This window comes from Coffea arabica, chromosome 6c (genome assembly GCF_036785885.1).
Source record: "Coffea arabica cultivar ET-39 chromosome 6c, Coffea Arabica ET-39 HiFi, whole genome shotgun sequence".
Taxonomy (NCBI): Eukaryota; Viridiplantae; Streptophyta; class Magnoliopsida; order Gentianales; family Rubiaceae; genus Coffea; species Coffea arabica.
The window spans coordinates 12,175,816-12,193,043 of NC_092320.1; the positions used below are offsets into that span (position 1 = coordinate 12,175,816).

The following is a 17,228-nucleotide window of genomic DNA, read 5'->3' on the forward strand; positions in this document are numbered from 1 at the left end:
ATGATTTTCTTGTGATAATGTTTATCTTGGACTATGAGAAAAACAAAAGAACATCCTACTATTAACTTTATAAACCTTGTTAATTTTTCTATTACATAGTACTAATTGTTCAAATTCGATACTTTAACCTGTTTGGATTCACGAGTTTCTGAAAAATAAAAAAGGTATTGGTTTAGTAGAAAAGGCAATACCGCAGCAGCATATGAAATCTTATATATCAAGATGTGAAAGAGTGCATAAAGATGGGCACTAGACATTATAGTCATTTATTAATAAAATCGTCTTTCATTTAAAACAAAAAAGAGTAATTTGAATGCATTTGGATGTTAATTGTATTTATAAAACAAAATTAATTTTAAAAAGTATATAAGTATAAGAAAAGATAATAATTGTCATGTTAGATTGGGTCTGATTTAAATGTACTGACGAGCGCTTGAAAAAATTCGATCGAAAAAAAAAAAAAAAAACCAGTTCTAAACTTGTAAATTGTAATTAATGTAGTTAATGAGGTACAAGTCAATAGGCGCCAAAATGTGTTACGGCTCGACTTTTCAATTCTTCAGGACTAACGGTGAACTTGGGCAGCTGGAGGAGCAAACAGTTGTTGTAGACCAATAGTCGCACCATATTAAAACTTCATAAATAGTCTAAGGATTAGATAGCAAATTTTCCAAGCCTGTAAAAATAGCAAAAACCATCGGCCCTCGCCCCAAAACGCCCTCTTAGGGTTTCTCTAGCTTCGAATGCACGATCCCGGTCTGAAAACCGCGACCCAGGAAATGCAGAAAATCAAAGCCAAGGACAAAACGGGAACCACGTCTACTGCTTCCTCCACGACCTAAAACCCTATAAACCCGCTGCATCCACGATTACAGCACAATTCGGAGCCACTCCAACTACCTCAACCCTTCTACCTCCCAATTCCCAGATCCATATCTTTCAAAACCCCACGGTCCAAATTCCACCATGAAGAAAAAACCCAGAACCCCAAAGCCGAAACCCTTTTTAGCAACCCTCTCGGCCTTACCTGGGCCGTCCTTGATTAAGCACTTAGCCTCTTGCAACGCCTCAATCAGATCCCAATCCCTCAAGCTAATTCAAGCTTGGCTGTCGGACTCTCAAACCGAACTTCCCGAGGATGATATGAAAAGGCTGTGGAAGGGGCTTTTCTATTGCCTTTGGCATTCGGATAAAGCTCCTGCTCAAGGTTTACTCATCAACCGTTTGTCTTCCTTGCTAATTACGCTTGACCCTTTGCTTTCTTTGCAGTATTTTGGCTGTTTTTTGGTAACTCTTCGTCGTGAATGGACCGGCATTGATCATTTGAGATTGGATAAGTTTTACTTGCTCATTAGGAGGTTTGTGAATGGGGTTTTTTCTTTGATGAGGAAATACAAGTGGGATTTGGAGTATTTGGGGAAATATGTTGAGGTGTTGGAGGAAAAGGGGTTTTTGGCCAACGATAAATTGTTGGGTAATGGGGTGAATTATCACGTTGTTTCTGTTTTTCTTGATGAGTTGATAGGATTTAAGGTTCCGCTGGCGAGAAAGGAAGTGGTGCAGTGTTTGTTTAAGCCGTTCTTTAGTGTCATGGGGAGGTCTTTGGATAAGGTTTTGGTGGGAAAAGTGAAGAGTTGTGTGTTTGATACTTTGTTGGACGGAGGAAGGGCGTTGTTGCAGCGAAAGAAAAACGGGGTTGATGAGAAAGATGGTGAAATTAGGGATATGTTGTTGGGGTTAATCGCATTGAAGATGGGGTTTTCTGGGAGGCTTTATGAGGTGGGAGCATCTCCTGACTGTCTTCAGGGGAATAGGAAGGTGGTTCTTGGGTTGCATGAAGAATTTTTGAAGCTGGAGGGGGAAATGCAAGCATCACAGATTGATTTTGCCATTCCAGAGTTTAATGAGGGTGATGACAATGATGGAGAAGAGGTGCCTCAGTTAATCCCGATAGATAATGGTGTCAGGGAAGTAGTTGCTGCATCACAGGATGAAGATGCTGATCCTGTTGTTGAAAAAGAAGGGAATATTAAGAAGAAGAAGAAGAAGAAGGGGAAGGAAGCAGGCGATAAAAAAGCTAAGAAGAAGAAAAAGGACAAGGATAGGGTTATGGACTATACCTATAGGATTGAAGAAAATGGTGTAGTTAATGCTAATTGTTCAGAAAACTGCAATGCAGGTAACGATTATGCCTTGGAAAATGCGAATGCAGTTTCTGCTAATGGTTATGAATCAACCACTGCTTTCAAGAATGATGAAAGTGTCTTGGAATTCAGCGACTCTGTGATTTCAAATCTTCAGCTCCAGTTTGAGAAGATTGCTGCTGAGCAAGGTTCTGATGATGACTTAAAGTCTTCTGATGACTTGCCTCTAGTCGCAATGAAAAAGAAGAGAAAGAGAGCTAAAACTGCAGATAGTTGTTGCAATCCAGAGGTGGGCACTGAAGGAGAGGATGGACTAGATGCCAGTGCAAAGAGTGCCAAGAAAGTGAGGTTTGCAATGAAGAATAACTTGATCTGGAAGCCACATAGTCCATTGCCGCCTCAAAGTTTAAGGATACCACCCTCTCTTACTCCAAGAGGTAGTGCACTCAAAAAGGGAGTACCTCCAGGTCCCATCAGAGAAATGCCTCCTGCAACCAAGAAGGTGAAGCAGAAGAAGAAGGGACGAAAGATATTAAGGACAATTTCTCCTGGCATGAAACGACTCAAGAAGGTCCGAGTTGTTTCTGTTTAACAATCTCTGGAATCCTGTCATTGTAAGTTTAGTTGGTTAGTGCTTTTATCCTTCAAATGTGTGGGAATCTAGAATATTGTGTTTTGTAGCTGAGGTAGCTAAATTGGATGGATAAGAGTTCAAACGTTGTGATTTGTTTCTCATTTGTTTCTCGTTTGCATACAACAGTTGAACTGAAATCTATTACTTTGGACAGAAAAAGAATTTCAACCATAATCGGCACAGTTTAATATCCTTTTAGCTGATTTTACCATTTCAGGTTGCTTCTCTGACCCTTATTTGGGGAATACTCTGTCGTTTAATTTGAATATCTTCTTGCTTTGTTTCTTAGGATGCCATTGTATACTTCTCTTTAGCTGGAGGTGAGTTTAGTCTTGTTGGATATTTTTCTTTTACCATAAAGATTGTGTTTCAACTGACTTATGGTGTCTTATCAAATTTGTTTGTGCTAATTGTTGTCAACTTAGGGAAGAAAAGTTTTTCGTTTGCTTTATGGATTGAGATCACTATATTACATTTTTGAGGAAAATGCTGCAGGATTTTCTTTGGATAGCTGCATTTTTTCTTCTCCTGCTGTATCTTGTTGTATCTGCGTAGTGTCTCTTCCATTCTTACATATTATCTTTCTTTCCTTTTTGTTTTGCTATATGATTGCCAACTCCTGAATCATAGGTAGGATGACGAGTACGATCGCATAGAGATGATTTTCATGATTGATGTGATGGACATGCATTTTGTACACTTGATTGTGTATGTCACAATGTTGAATCTTTATTGATCAGAAAGAAGTAGAGATGATTGGATGCTATTGTTTGTGTTGTAAACTGGCTTGTCATGCTCTAATTTTGATTTAAGTCCTATCTTCAATGAATAAGAAATGCCTAGTTTTAATGTTCTCTCTCTCTCTAATATGATTGAATAGTTTGGAATTCACAGCTTGCTCATCCTAGTCTAATTTAAGAACATTAAGTAAAATTTTGTTTTTTAGCCCTGTAAACCATGGATTTATTATTTGATGAACAGCATTGCTGATGGAAGCATGTTTCCAGGTTAAACTATATATTTGCTTTCTGCATGTCCTTTCTCAGCAATGGGAATCACTGTTTAGGTGGTAAAATGGGCTATTACATACTTAATTCGGGAGAGCATCCATGGCTCAGCTTCGAGGATAGAGAGCATAAGAAGATCAGTATGCATAAAAAGTATATATAGATTCTATTGATGAAATACATGAAAAGATAGAATGCTTGAGATTTATGGCTTGCTATATTTGATGCATTTGGACTTGTTCAACTTCCAAATCACTTCCAGATTTTAACAAAGAGATGAAGCATGACAATTCAAGGTTGGATCTCCATGACAAAAACAAGAAAGTTACTGGCCTTCCTGCGCCCCAAAAAAAAAGAAAAAAAAAACGAGCAGCCTGATGAAACTGAGGTGGTTCAGATGTGTGTAACAGAGAAAGAACATAAAAAGCATTTCTCATCTTTACTTGTTCATCCTACGTACCAAAATTAGAAGGGATGGCGATTATGGGACCAAAAAATCCTGCTAGTGTTTAATCACCTTAGGAAAGCAACACGAAAAAAGGACAAGTAAATGCGGTATGGTGTTTGACTTAGAATTGAGTTGCTATGTGCCCTCCAAATATTATGTTGATTAAGATCAGCTACTGAGATTCCTTTCCAATAAATTGTGCCAAATCATTTAGAAGTGGTTGAACACCTTTGGAAGGAAGCATTTTGGACATACCCATTTTGCCCCCACAGTGCGATCACAATTGAAGTTGCTAGAAGCTTAAATGGAGATGTAATGATTTATTTGATAGACTTTTTAAGATGAAGTTCGGGTCTAAATTAGCTCAAAATGTTGTGGATTGAGATGAGATTTAAGGAAAGCATTACATGTTACCTCCATTTTCAACTTTTTTTTCTGTATCTTAGTGAATGAGTTTTCCCTTCTAAAGAATCGTGATGAATTTTTCTGCTGTTCCTTAGTTGTGTTAATGCTGAGGCTTAGCTTGTCAAGTGATTATTTCTGTTTCTTGGTTGTGTTAAAATTCCTGCTCAGCTTTCCTTGGTAAGTGTACTCAGATGGTTAATTGTATGGAACTTGATTGCTCAGAAGAGAAATATCGTGCATTCTGGTTCAGATCTGTTTAGTCGGTGCCTAGAAAGATCTGCTTAGGAAGACGAATACTGATACTGACAAGTTTAATCCCTGTTGTCTTTTGTTTTTCTCCCTTTTTTTTAGTTCCTTCTGGAAGTATCAAAGTTTTGCAAATGCTTGTTGCAAAGCAAAGTTGGTGCTTGCATTTTTCTAATCTTATCTTCTCATTTCTCAAATCTAGATTGTTGCTAAATTTAACCCTTTTTAACTCCTGAAAAGTGCTTCTTCCAATGCTTGAGATGAATTTGCTCCAAAGTGCTGAAAGTTTGGTATACTGCTAAAGTCTTTTCTCGTTCAGCAGCTACAGCCTCTCAAGCTCTGAGCATTGCCTCATTATGTGTTTGTTGTGCACGAAATTTGTAGAACACCGATGAAATGGGGTAATAAAAGTAGTAAAGGTAACGCGTATTCCTATCATTCCTTTGAAAACGGACTATTGCATGTTGTTAGCGTTGAAAGTCATGGTTGGGCCATTATTACCTGCTTGATCCAACGGGTTTGGTGCTTGGGGATTCCTTTGCCATATAGAAATATGATAATGGCGGCCGAGGACGACCTGGGCTGATTCATTTTGCATGGGCTTTCCTGTCACCACATTGTCCTTTTATTTCTCGTAATGCCAACTTGGACAAGCTTGCTTTTTGCGTTGCCAAACCTGCTGATGTTCTTCTTTGGGTTCGAACATTTGTCCTTTGGTTGTTACTAAGCTGCTGATTCTTTATTCTTCCTTTCCTTGTGTGTTGCCGCACTGTAACTTTTCTGGGTAAGAACCCCTTTTAAACTCGGATCTCCAATTGCACAGCACAGATACTTGATAGGGCTTGCAATGTTTATTTTTCCTTTCCAATCAAGAAAATAATATGGAACAATGAGCAACTCAGTCTTAGAAATCATCCCTATTGTTAGTATTTAAAACCACTTTGTGTGTGTGTGTGTGTGTGTTGGGGGGTGTTGGAGAGGAGAATGGAGCGTTTGAAGTTTAACTCCCTCTTCCCTCCAAAACCAAGGGGAAGAACAGAAATATCTGTGCAAAGCAGCTAATGATAAACCAAGATGCGTTTGGAGGAAGGGATTGAAATCTTAAAGGGGAAGAAAGGGTGATGGATGTGCTTGCTAGCTGATGGGTGTCTTCGAATTGAGCAGCCGAACTTCTGATTGTTTTTAATGACTTTCCCTCGTTACTGGAAAAGGGAAAACGGTCAGGACAAGATATTTGTATCCAAAAGGTTACCATTCCATGGTTTTTAGAGAAAGCAATTTCTGATGCGGAAACAAGAAAAAGAAACAAAAAAGACCGATCAGTAGCATTTGTGAAGTATCAAGGCCTAATCCTTTTGGTTGTATAAAAGACCATTGGGCAATTGTTAACATGCAAGTACTTGATAAAGAAACTTTACATCACTGATGTACCATCAATAATAAAGTGCTGGTGTGTTGAATAATCTTTTGCCTTGGCTCTTCAAATGTTACTATGTCCTGCCCACTGCCCATAAGCTTGAGGACTTTGGAGAAACGTAAGAAACTGATTGATTACTCTCCTACATCTCGATCAACATAGGAGGAAAAATAAAAAATAAAAAATAAAAACCACTGGGGTAAAGTTAGGCTAACATAAAAAACTGCTAAAAACCAGGTCCCTTTCTCAAAGATGGATTCCCACCAGCCGATAAATTGCCAAATAACTTTAGAACAGGAAATTGGAACAACATGTCATGTCAAAAAGCTCATATTTGGCTTGCTAATCTTTTACGCCATGATGTTTTGCTATTTTAGATGCCACAAAGGGTTGTTACATTCCTTTCAATAAGCCACGAATGTGTGGAGGATAAAACCGCCTTGATTCTTGGTGGACGAAAAATGACAGGAAGATCTGCAGAAAGAACCACTTACTGATATGTTTGGTTTAAATTTCTATTTTGAGTTTATCAGCGAACTCTTCAACAGAAAAAAAAAAAAAAAAAAAGTTTCTTTTCATCTAAATTGCTGCATCCTGACATTTACCTGCTTACAACAATGTTGACCACTTTATTTTTTAAACATAAAAAAGCAAACATGCAAAGACAAGATGTACTTGTTTGCTCTTCGTAAACTGATAAAGTGCTCCTAACAACTCTTTAACTTATTACATTCTCCAGGTTCCCGTTAGCAGCTGCAAATTAATTATCATCAGGGCATGATAATTGATGTCTTGGTGGCCACATAGATTAGAGTTAAAGGGAGAAAAACAAAAAGAAGGTCAGCTGTATCTGCTCACCAAAACCCTCTGGACTTGTCCTCTTCTTGCATGTAGCAGTTAACCTTATCATACTCGACTTATCATTAATAAAATCCTTAATGCTCAATTTTCCCTTGAGCTGATGCCACCACGCCTTCAAGCCAACCTCTTAGTTAATTTCTGATCTTCCAAGTCTTAAATTCTAAACAACCTTCTACCAAATTCACTTCTTCTTCTTCTTCTTGTTTTGCCCCTCATTGACAAAAGACTAATTATGAGTGACTTCAATCCCACATCCTAATTCTCTTCCTTCGGGGCTTTAGGAGTTCAACTAACTCTGGTTTTTTGATTCGTGGTGCCTCGGAATAGTGGCATCTGGTGCATCATGACGAGTACCTAAGAGCAAATTAATTACAATGCCGAAGCCACTAGGACAAAAAGGGGGGCCAGTCCTACCTGTTTCATCAACTCCCACTCTTGTGTTGGCATGCAGAATGATACACTATACTTGGCATTATCGTATATTAATTGAGGTTTCAGAATTTACTAGCAGACGAATATTGTCTGAATCCTAGTGAAGAATCCTAGTCCAACAATATTTTATATATTATGTATGTATGTATGAATGTGTAGGTTGTACTTTTAATTCATATTCATATACATATACTATTATGTATTTGAAGCATTCACTGTATTTCGGACCATTCATATTAAATTCAGGCTTCAGCCCTTTGGTGGTTGAAATATCCTCGTCACTTTTTCCATAAAAATAAGAAACAGCCCTGTCAACCTTGCCAAGGTGCCAGCTGTGGCTTCCCCACATGAACTTGTATTGAAGGTTATGTGTGCCTGTTTTCTCCAAATCAGACGGCGGCATATGTGCTGTTCAACATTTATGTCCATTAAAATGTTCACGCACTCTGCGAAACAATCGAGCGAGCGTTGGAGCGCAGTTTTACTTTGTGTAATATTTTTGTTTGGCTAAGAAAAATTCTATTCTAAATGATATACGGCTTGAGTGATAAAAATAAACTAAAAGACGGCTTGCCTAGCTCTTTGATTTTAGAGGTTCTCGTGTTTGTGTCTATCGCTCAAAAATGTCATAATTTTCGGTTGTTTTTTTGTAGGTGGACTTTTTTAACTAATGAGCTATTGGGTTTTAACTTTGTTACAAGGTCCAAAAGCTGTAAATCCAGTGATTCATTAATTGTGGATGTTTTTTCCACTTTTTCTTCCGTGAAAAGATACATCACAATAATTGATCTTGTGATCGTCTGCACGAATCACTTTATAATATTCTTTCACCACCTTGTTTAGCTCATTATAATGTACGGATATTAATTTGCAAAGATTCACTCAAGAGGGGAAGATAATTTTAAAGCTCATATTGGTGAAATAGTTGTTCAATTGAATAACCTATTAACATTATTGTCATGTATAGCACTCATCAAGACATTATCACCAAGCTTAAGATTAAGACGTTTACATTTTAGGTGTACAATAAGCCAATGGTTTCAACAAAATTGTAATAGCAAAAACTATATTTGCACCTCCTGATTTCCTTACTTTGCCACCTTAAACTTTTTCATATTTCCTTAGTTCTCTCCATTTCCTCATAGAGATTTGATGATAACTAGTAGTATGTAGGAGTACCTAAATTCATCTTCCTCCGACATTGTAACTTGTGGACATTTGTGAAGGAGAGAGACGTAACCAAGGAGCACTATGACTTGATTGGTAGGTTGGTCTTGATTGACTCGATGATTAGCTAGGGAACGAGAGGGGTCAGCATAATTGCGCAATTAAAGAAGTTCCTGTTACAAAAACCCCTCTAATTTATTATATTACTAGTTGACATTGATGGTCGGCAAAGGTTCCACCAAGAATGCTTTAGCTTTGATGGGCTGTTACTCTTACGAGCATGGCTCGAAGCACCACTCGTGCTATGAAAACAGTGGAATGACGTCTCGTTGATAAATCTGTCACTGTCCTAATCCATTATCCACACCCGTCAGTTATGTCTTGCCGCTCTTTAGCACGCCTTGTTTAAATATCACAAAGGCTTCTAGCATTTTTGAATCAATTCCAAACTACCCACTTTGTTATGTTCTCCTCCCGTTGTTAATTCTTGATAAGTTGTAGTAGCAGCAGCATATTTTGCTTCTTGCTTGCCCTTTTTTTTTTTTTTTGGCCCGGCCCCTCCTTTGGTTGAAACTTGAAAGACAATTATTTATTTGAACATTGATCTCATCAAAGAGTTTGGTTTTCCTAGATATGCTTGCTACCTTAATTTGTACTGCTACTAAATTTTCAGTTCCTTATGAAGGAAAACTGGGTTTTACTAGAATTCTCTTGTCATATTGTGATTCCTTAAAAAAGTGAAGTTATGCAGCAGTAAGTCGTAAAGTACAAGAATTACATAATGCCAGGAGTGATTAGTTTGTCTCCCATGTTCATAAAATTAACAGCATATATATTTGTGAATTCTTTGTCATAGTACGTGGGGAATCCAGCAAGACAAGTAGTATTAGATTAGCTTGTTTTACCTAGATTAGATTAGCTTCACTGTATACTGTGTGTGGCCTTCAGAATAAAATGAGAATATTTTAGGAAAAGAGTATTAGAAGGATGGAATCCAAGAACAAAAAATGTCTCGCTGCACATGGAACTAGAATCCTTTTACTCAACTAGAGGATAAAAATGTTCATATTTTACACCCACAGAGCCAGCCAGGAGAGGGGTGAAAAAAATGCTAGCTGAAAACTACATAGCTAATTCCAAATATTCTCATATAAATAGTTCTTTTTTTTTTTTTTTTTTTTGAAAAAAAAAGGTCTTTCGCTGCCTTTGATGGGCAGAAATTGATAAAGAAAGAACTTCACGGGCTTTGAAGGAATATGCCCGTTTAAACTGGTAGATGCATCCATCCCTCTTTCTCACGTTATCGCACATCCTGCCAAAGATGTTCTCTCAATTCAGGAGAACGTAGTTTTCAATTGAGTAACTTATAAGCAAGTCCAAATTTATTAAATACAAGTCTGTTTTTTGTCCACAAGATGACCCTTGTGCTACAATGTTAGAAATTCAACATTTTTCCCAACATGCTCAAAGACTTTTGCCCTTCTTCCCGGCAGGAATCACTTGGCATGTTGGATGGCAAAATTTATGTTACATAATTCATGAGCTGGCAAATCCTGGAGTTTGATTGGTATTCGATCATCAAGGCATCACGTTCACAAAACTTTCCTATAATTTACTTCTGCATAAGCTGATTAATGTTTTCACTGTGAAAACAGCTCCCATATAATGAACGAGAAAAGGCTAGGAGGATGTTTGCGTCTATGTCCTTTGGTACTAAATGCAATTTTCCTATTTACATGTCAACTCCTACTAGCCATGTACTAACAGGGATTGTTTCTAGGAACTCCCGGTTGAGATTGAGTCGTGTGGAGAAGTTGAGAAGGAACTATGGTCAGATTCACATTCCAGATCCTCAAACCCCCAAAATTCTTCTTGCTCCTCTTCTTCTTCTGGCATTTTCCAATTTTCTTCATTAATTCCCTCTTCCAACATTACCTCCAATATCTGCGAGTGCAGAAATCAAGAATTCAATCTTGGGAAGACCCAACTTCATGATTAAGATATATATAAGATAGTTATATAGTCTTATAGGTGATGAGCTTGAGTAAATAACCCATTACCTAAGATGGACAACTAACAGGAATTGGCAAACATGCAGACAAGCAAATTGAGCAGAAGGAGACAGATGCGTTATAGAGTTGTATCGAAATAAAAACAACATCGTAGAAAAATGTGGCTTCATGAAGCTTTATTGAAGGACCCACTAATAAATCACCACTGATTGCTTTGGCTGTTTTTTCTGTCTCCGTGCAATGCTCACATGGGAAGGACCATTATTTATTTATTTATTTATTTTTGGAAATTACAACATAAGGATTTTGATTTGGTAAGATACAACGTCAACTAAATGATCAGAATTTTATGATCAGAATTTATGAGAGAGAGCTGAATCAAAATGTTCATCGGGACCATCACCAACCGGGACTCAATCATAGTTTAAGTTTCTGTCTCAAGAAAATGAAAGTAAAAATCATCTCATCTCATATATGTTATTAATAAATATAGAAGACAACAGATGTCATCAAAACGTTAAAGTATTTTGATACCCAAATCTTGTGATGTGTAAATAGTCAAATTTCCATTTGGTGGGTCAACCAGTAAGGCTCATACAGATTCCAGAATTCACTGTCTTTAGACAGGGTTTGATTGGACTAATCAGCACTACTGCCTATAAACATATCTGTCATGCTCATGAAGGTAAGAAAATTCCTCAATACTCTGGTTAATTGTGGATAAAAATGGCAAAACATAGAAAGAAAATGATGTGCACCTTAAAAAATGATCAAATTCATATGTTGGTGTAATTCCCATGAGCTCATATGTCTATGCACATAGGTGGCTAGCAGATTAAAGAATATGCAATCATGTAATGAATATGCAGTATTCTATCAGAAGTTCAGGACAGCAAAGTGGATTCAGCGAGCATGTCTAGCAGAACAAGACAAAACAGGCTTTTTAAATACTAAACTTCACATTTTCTGGAGCAAGTTGGATGGTTTAGGACAGAATTGCTTTATACTTTATCAAGAATCAAGCATGCATTTTTAAACAGGATTGATGAAAAGTTTAAATGCGTTGGAATGGTTGCATGACTTGATCTGGTTTTTGGCTGAGAAATGATACAGTAATTGTGGTAATTGAATGGAAATAGTAATACCTCACTCATTGTGGGACGCCAAATGGAAGAACCTCGAATGCAGAGGGATGCCGCAAAGGCAAGTCTGTCAAGTTGTTTAACATCATAAAACCCTCCAAGTCTTGGATCTACCACCTTTTCAATCTCCCCTCGGCTGAGTATAGGTTTGGCCTAATTGAATTCACTACCAGGAATTAGAAAATTGACTTTTCCATCATATGTTAAACAGGAATCCTAAAATTGGCTGCCTTTGATTACCCAGCCGTGTAAGCTTTGATGAGAACCATCTATTGGTTTTTTGCCAGATAGAAGCTCCAGCAAAAAGACACCAAATGCAAACACATCTGTCTTCTCATCGACAACGCCGTGCATGAAGTATTCAGGTGCTAAGTGCCTGTAAAATCGGTAAGAAATACAATTCAGCACAAGACCCAACTTGTAGCAGATTATGGAAGAAAGAAATAAAAAAAAAAATGTAGACAAGTAATCTACCCAAAAGTTCCTTCAATTGGAACAATTGAATGGTGAGTCCATTGTGATGGAAGCCATTTTGCAAGCCCGAAATCAGAAATCTATGAATCAAACAAATAGTAATGAATAAAAAATATCAGTCTTGGTAAAAGAGTATCAAGTGAATCCATGAGACAATACAAGCAACTATGTAAACTTCTCCGGATAATTAGGCTATACGGTGGATACCTGTGGTTCAAAGTCTGTAGTCAATAAGATGTTTGAAGCCTTGATGTCTCTGTGGATTATTCTTCTGGGACAGCTCTTGTGCAGATAATGTAGGCCTCTGGCAGTTCCAACAGCAATCTGATGCCTTGTTTTCCAGTCCATGGCAGGCAAGTTCTCATCTGATAAACGGTTAAACTATAAACTTAATGAAGTTTTGAAATGCAATGATATCGTCTAATAGACTTGTGGTGCTGAGCATACCATGAAGAACAGAAGCCACAGAGCCCTTAGATGAAAATTGGAAGATAAGGTAAAGTCCATTGTCAATACAACAACCAAGCAATGCAGTTACATTTGGATGGCAAACATGTCCCAATGTTCCAATCTCTGTCAAAAATTCCTTCTCTTTCCTCTCATCATCGGACGCTTTGGTCAGCATTTTCACAGCAATTGCTTCCCCACCTTGCAATTCTCCTCTGTAAACCTCTGCATATCCTCCTTTTCCTACCATATTCTCTGATCACCCCCAAAAAAAAAATCATCATTGTTGTCCAAATGGAAAAATGGGATGCTAAGAAAAAGAAGATTGAGTGAAAAAAAATAAAAGACACCTGGGCTAAAACCATTGGTGGCAGCAAAGATTTCTGCATAGGAAAAGCATTTCCAAGAAGGTCTTTTAAGAGGTTCTGCTGGTGGAGGAGAAGCACTGTCTGTTTTGGATTTATTGTTACCTTCTTCTTGGGTAGAATCAGAGTGTTTTGGAAGTTCATCCTCAAGACTGTGTCTTTTGGGAGAAAACAGCCTCTTCAAGCTGGCAGTACGAATATACTTCATCGCTGATGAATTGTAACTTTTCAATTGTACTTGTTCTGTACAAAATGGAAGCCAAGAAGTAGAAGACTACAATCTCACGAACCCGTCTGCTATTGTTGTTGGTATTGTAAGGTATAACGAGACATCGTTCAGAGAAAGAGTCAAAGGAAGTCCGTACTAATGCATTTGTTGTTCTGAACACACCTCACATACATTGCTCTTCTACAGTGCTTGTATATTCATGGTCTTTATTTGCTTTAGATAGGGATCACATGAGAGAGGAGGCCTCAGAAGCTTGGCTTTAATAATTGACGAGACCAATGGTGCTGTTAATCCAACATGAAAATGATTGGAGGAGCGGTTGGACAGGGTCATAGTAGCACATATGGGTCATGGCTCATGCCTGAATGCTCCCTCCATCGGGTTTTGATCCACCAAGATTTTTGCATTGGGGTTTACTAAAGTACTTGGCCATATGGTTTATATTTATGACAACATGCATCGAATAGTACATTAAATTCATTGGTTGGTTTGTTGGGGCTTACATTACCTGCTGATTTGGTAAGTTTGGGTTGGACTTTTTATGTTGTTGCAGGTCATTTAGGCTTTAGCAGGTAGGTCAAAGTGTTTTAGAATTATGCATCAGAAATTTACCTCATTTACTTTCAAACTAGCAGTCATGTTCTCACGTTATTCACTGCAAAAGGATTAAAGAATGATGAAAAGGAATTACCACTTCCATGCGTGGTATTTTTTTTTTTACTATTCTGATTACAACTTCCATGCGTGGGAAACTTTCGAGATTAGCTTGCCCCAATCAACGTACAATTGGACTAATTTGTTTATAGGGTAAAGTACATAAAACCCCCATGTGATTAAGGAAATTGACAAGAAACCTCCTCATTGTTTAGAAACTCCCACTTAACCCCCCTATGCTTTGGACTTGTTTGGATTTTACCTGCTAACCGGCTGGGGAGCTAGCAAGTGATATTTACGCGACTTAATGGTAATTTGTGCCTAGCAGAAACTCATTTCATTCCAATTTTGTCCTCCATGTCTCTTCCAAGCTTGCACCCACCATAGTTGTAGATCTGCAAATGAAAAATTTCGACAGAGATGCAAAACGAAGACCCAAAAACGTAAAGAGCTCAGCGCAACTTTGGATGGATCAAGAAAAGCTTTGAAGGGGCTAAATCAGCTATCATTTCAAGGAAGAACCCAAAAATGTCAAACTCCCAAAATTTTGGCGGTGGATCGAGAGACCTAAGGTACCAAAATCGGCGTTGTTTCTGCAACAATAAAGCAAAGATTAAGGTAGTAGAATCTGAAAAACCATCAAAAGGTATGTTGTATTATGTATGTGAAACTGGTGCTTGTTCATTTTGGGCATGGTGCAACCCAATTAGTAGAGAGGGAGGCACTAATGAATCATCCTGCCAAAGTCCATACGTGGAAGGGGTTTCATCAATTCGACCTGCAACCGCAGAAAGATTTATCATCTCTGGGCAAGGAATAGAAAGTAACAACTATAACATTATTATGGGATTACAATCGAAGATTCACAATGTCGAAGCAACGATGGGGCTGATGAAGATGATGATGATGCTGACTGTACTTGTGTCTCTTTTGTCACTGGTCGTTATATGTATGAGATGAATTTTGGGCAAAAAATGTAATGTTTGGCTGTTTGGCCGTGCAATAGAATCTGGAGTTGGGAAATTGTAGTGAAGTTGTTTCAATTTGGAGTTGATTTTCATGTTTGAATTATAAATGAGCAACTGAAGCTGCTTTTGTTCAAGACATTGAAAAAGCCTGCTTCTGGTGTGGGACATATACAGAAAAACCTGAGATACCCAATTAAATGCAATGAAGTTGTGTCCTTTAAGTCATCAGATGCAAAGATATAACCAGCAATATTGATCTCCATAAACACTTGTCAGATTTAGTCATCTGCAGCAAAGATATGGCCAGTGATATTGCCATCCATATTACCACAGCCAGACATGATAAACAAGCAAAGACGTGCCATCCATAAACACAAAAATCAACGCACTACTACAACCATACCACAATGGTATCCTACCATAACATGGTCAAAAGGTTCACCAGCATAGCTATATAGTCACAAATGCAACAGTCGATCAAAACATAGCCAATTTATCTGAGTACAATACCACAATGGCATCAGTCAACCAAACGATAGCCATAGTCAACGAAATCATTCACACAAAAACCATAATACAACATCCACGAGAGCAACAGTCAATCAAAAAATAACCAAAAATCGGAGTACAATGAAAAATACTGCAACATCCATCCATACCATAATGGCATCAGTACATTCAACCAATAAAATGACATATTCTACTTGGCATAAGCAGTATTGTTAATCAACAAAATCAGGAAAACAAAATGAATTCATTTTCTTGGTCTCTTAGAGCCACTTTGTCGCAACCTTGACATCCTTGAAGTTGCAGCAGGTTGTTTTCTCTTTGAGAATCTGCTTTGCTGGCTTTCTTGGTTGGTACCACCTATAGGCTGATTTGGCTCCTACATGTACCTCGTCATGGTTAGTATATATGTAAGTATATTCCAGCATCCAAAAATGTTTGGCCAATACTCTCTAGTACCTGTGAAACTGTAGTAGCAGTACTTGATACGCTTGCCTGAGCAGCAGAAGCTACGGATGTTGCATTTGAAGCTGTTTGACCAACTTTAGGTGCCTACAGTCCAAATCAAAATGAATTAGTATATAAGTAGCAACAAAACACACTAAACCATATTACAGTAGAGTGTAAAATGTTATATTACTTTGTAAAGTTTAGACTTAGGGTCAATCGCTGATTTGCAAGTACGTATGTTATGTCCAGTTTTCAAACATCTCCGACAGTAAACTGCAAGTCCTTTCCTACTTGCTTTCTGCTGATTTGTAGGCTCTTCTGGACCCTTCTTTCTCTGTTTTTTTGGCCTACCAGGCTGTTTTTTCACCAATGGTGGGTTCAGATATTGCATCTTGCTATCTACCCAGAACTGCTTCGAAGGAACGGGACCAATTGTGAAGTTGTAGGCCCTTAAATATGCTTCCCTATGGTAACAAGCATCAACATATTCCTCGAATTTCAGCTTTCTGCTCTGAATGCAGGCAACCGCATGCACGCAAGGAATGCCACTAAGCTGAAAATGACCACAGGTACAAGTTTTCAACTCCAAATTGACAACATTTGTCCTTCCATAGCCATCAACTTCCAAATTTCCATTTCCTCCGTAAACCGCAACACAATTTCTTGCCTTTATCTTAAGTTTCTCCAACTTCTCATAAATGTTTGGACATAAAGTTCCACCATGTTTCAGCATGCCCTCTCGTTTGGTTACCAACCTTTGCATTAATCTCCTCCGAATCCACTCCAACATTGTTATTATTGGCTCCCCTCTAGCTTTTAGAATGTAATTATTCCATGACTCACTCATGTTGTTAACGCAAGTGTCACTCCTACAAGCTGTACTAAAATGAGCTCTAGACCATAATTTTCGAGGCAACCGTTTGAACCATCCCGCAGCTGTTAGCTTGTCATCTTCCTGTGGGTCAGCCCTCTCAAGATTTGAAAGGGCAGTTTCATGCTCCGGCATGCTTGCTGCTGCAGCTACCTCCCAAAACAGATCTCTAAGGTCTTGATCTTTGAATCTTAGTTTGAAGTTCTCGAACATATGTTTCAAACAGAATCTGTGCTCTGATTCAGGAAATAATTCTTCAATTGCATGGACAAGACCCTTTTGCCTATCTGAGATGAAAGTGTAAGCCACTCCTTTGTTTCCTCTTCCAATTTGGCTGATTAATTCCCG

General features: G+C 38.1%; 2 protein-coding genes across 2 annotated transcripts; one reads left to right on the forward strand and one right to left on the reverse strand.

The window, feature by feature from the left end:
- Window positions 1–656: 656 nt before the first annotated feature.
- On the forward strand, window positions 657–2,952 carry LOC113693581 (uncharacterized). Its single transcript, XM_027212118.2, has one exon. The coding sequence runs from the start codon at window positions 967–969 to the stop codon at window positions 2,734–2,736; it is 1,770 nt and encodes a 589-aa protein (XP_027067919.1). The 5' UTR covers window positions 657–966; the 3' UTR covers window positions 2,737–2,952.
- A 7,348-nt stretch (window positions 2,953–10,300) lies between these two features.
- LOC113694103 (probable receptor-like serine/threonine-protein kinase At5g57670) lies at window positions 10,301–13,769 on the reverse strand. Its single transcript, XM_027212952.2, has 7 exons — window positions 13,187–13,769; window positions 12,837–13,091; window positions 12,597–12,754; window positions 12,390–12,469; window positions 12,156–12,291; window positions 11,919–12,068; window positions 10,301–10,705 (listed from the first exon to the last, which is right to left on the reverse strand). Exons 1-7 carry the CDS (start codon window positions 13,407–13,409, stop codon window positions 10,538–10,540), a joined length of 1,170 nt encoding a protein of 389 aa, XP_027068753.1. The 5' UTR covers window positions 13,410–13,769; the 3' UTR covers window positions 10,301–10,537.
- Window positions 13,770–17,228: the final 3,459 nt, after the last annotated feature.

Excerpts from the sequence above, each read along its gene's own strand:
- LOC113693581 (XM_027212118.2), top strand. The coding sequence starts at position 967 with ATGAAGAAAAAACCCAGAACCCCAAAGCCGAAACCCTTTTTAGCAACC.
- LOC113694103 (XM_027212952.2), bottom strand. The coding sequence starts at position 13,409 with ATGAAGTATATTCGTACTGCCAGCTTGAAGAGGCTGTTTTCTCCCAAA. Across the intron at positions 12,292-12,389 it reads CCAATTGAAGGAACTTTTGG|GCACTTAGCACCTGAATACT; the intron begins GTAGATTACTTG and ends CCGATTTTACAG. Across the intron at positions 10,706-11,918 it reads GGCGTCCCACAATGAGTGAG|ATATTGGAGGTAATGTTGGA; the intron begins GTATTACTATTT and ends CTGCACTCGCAG.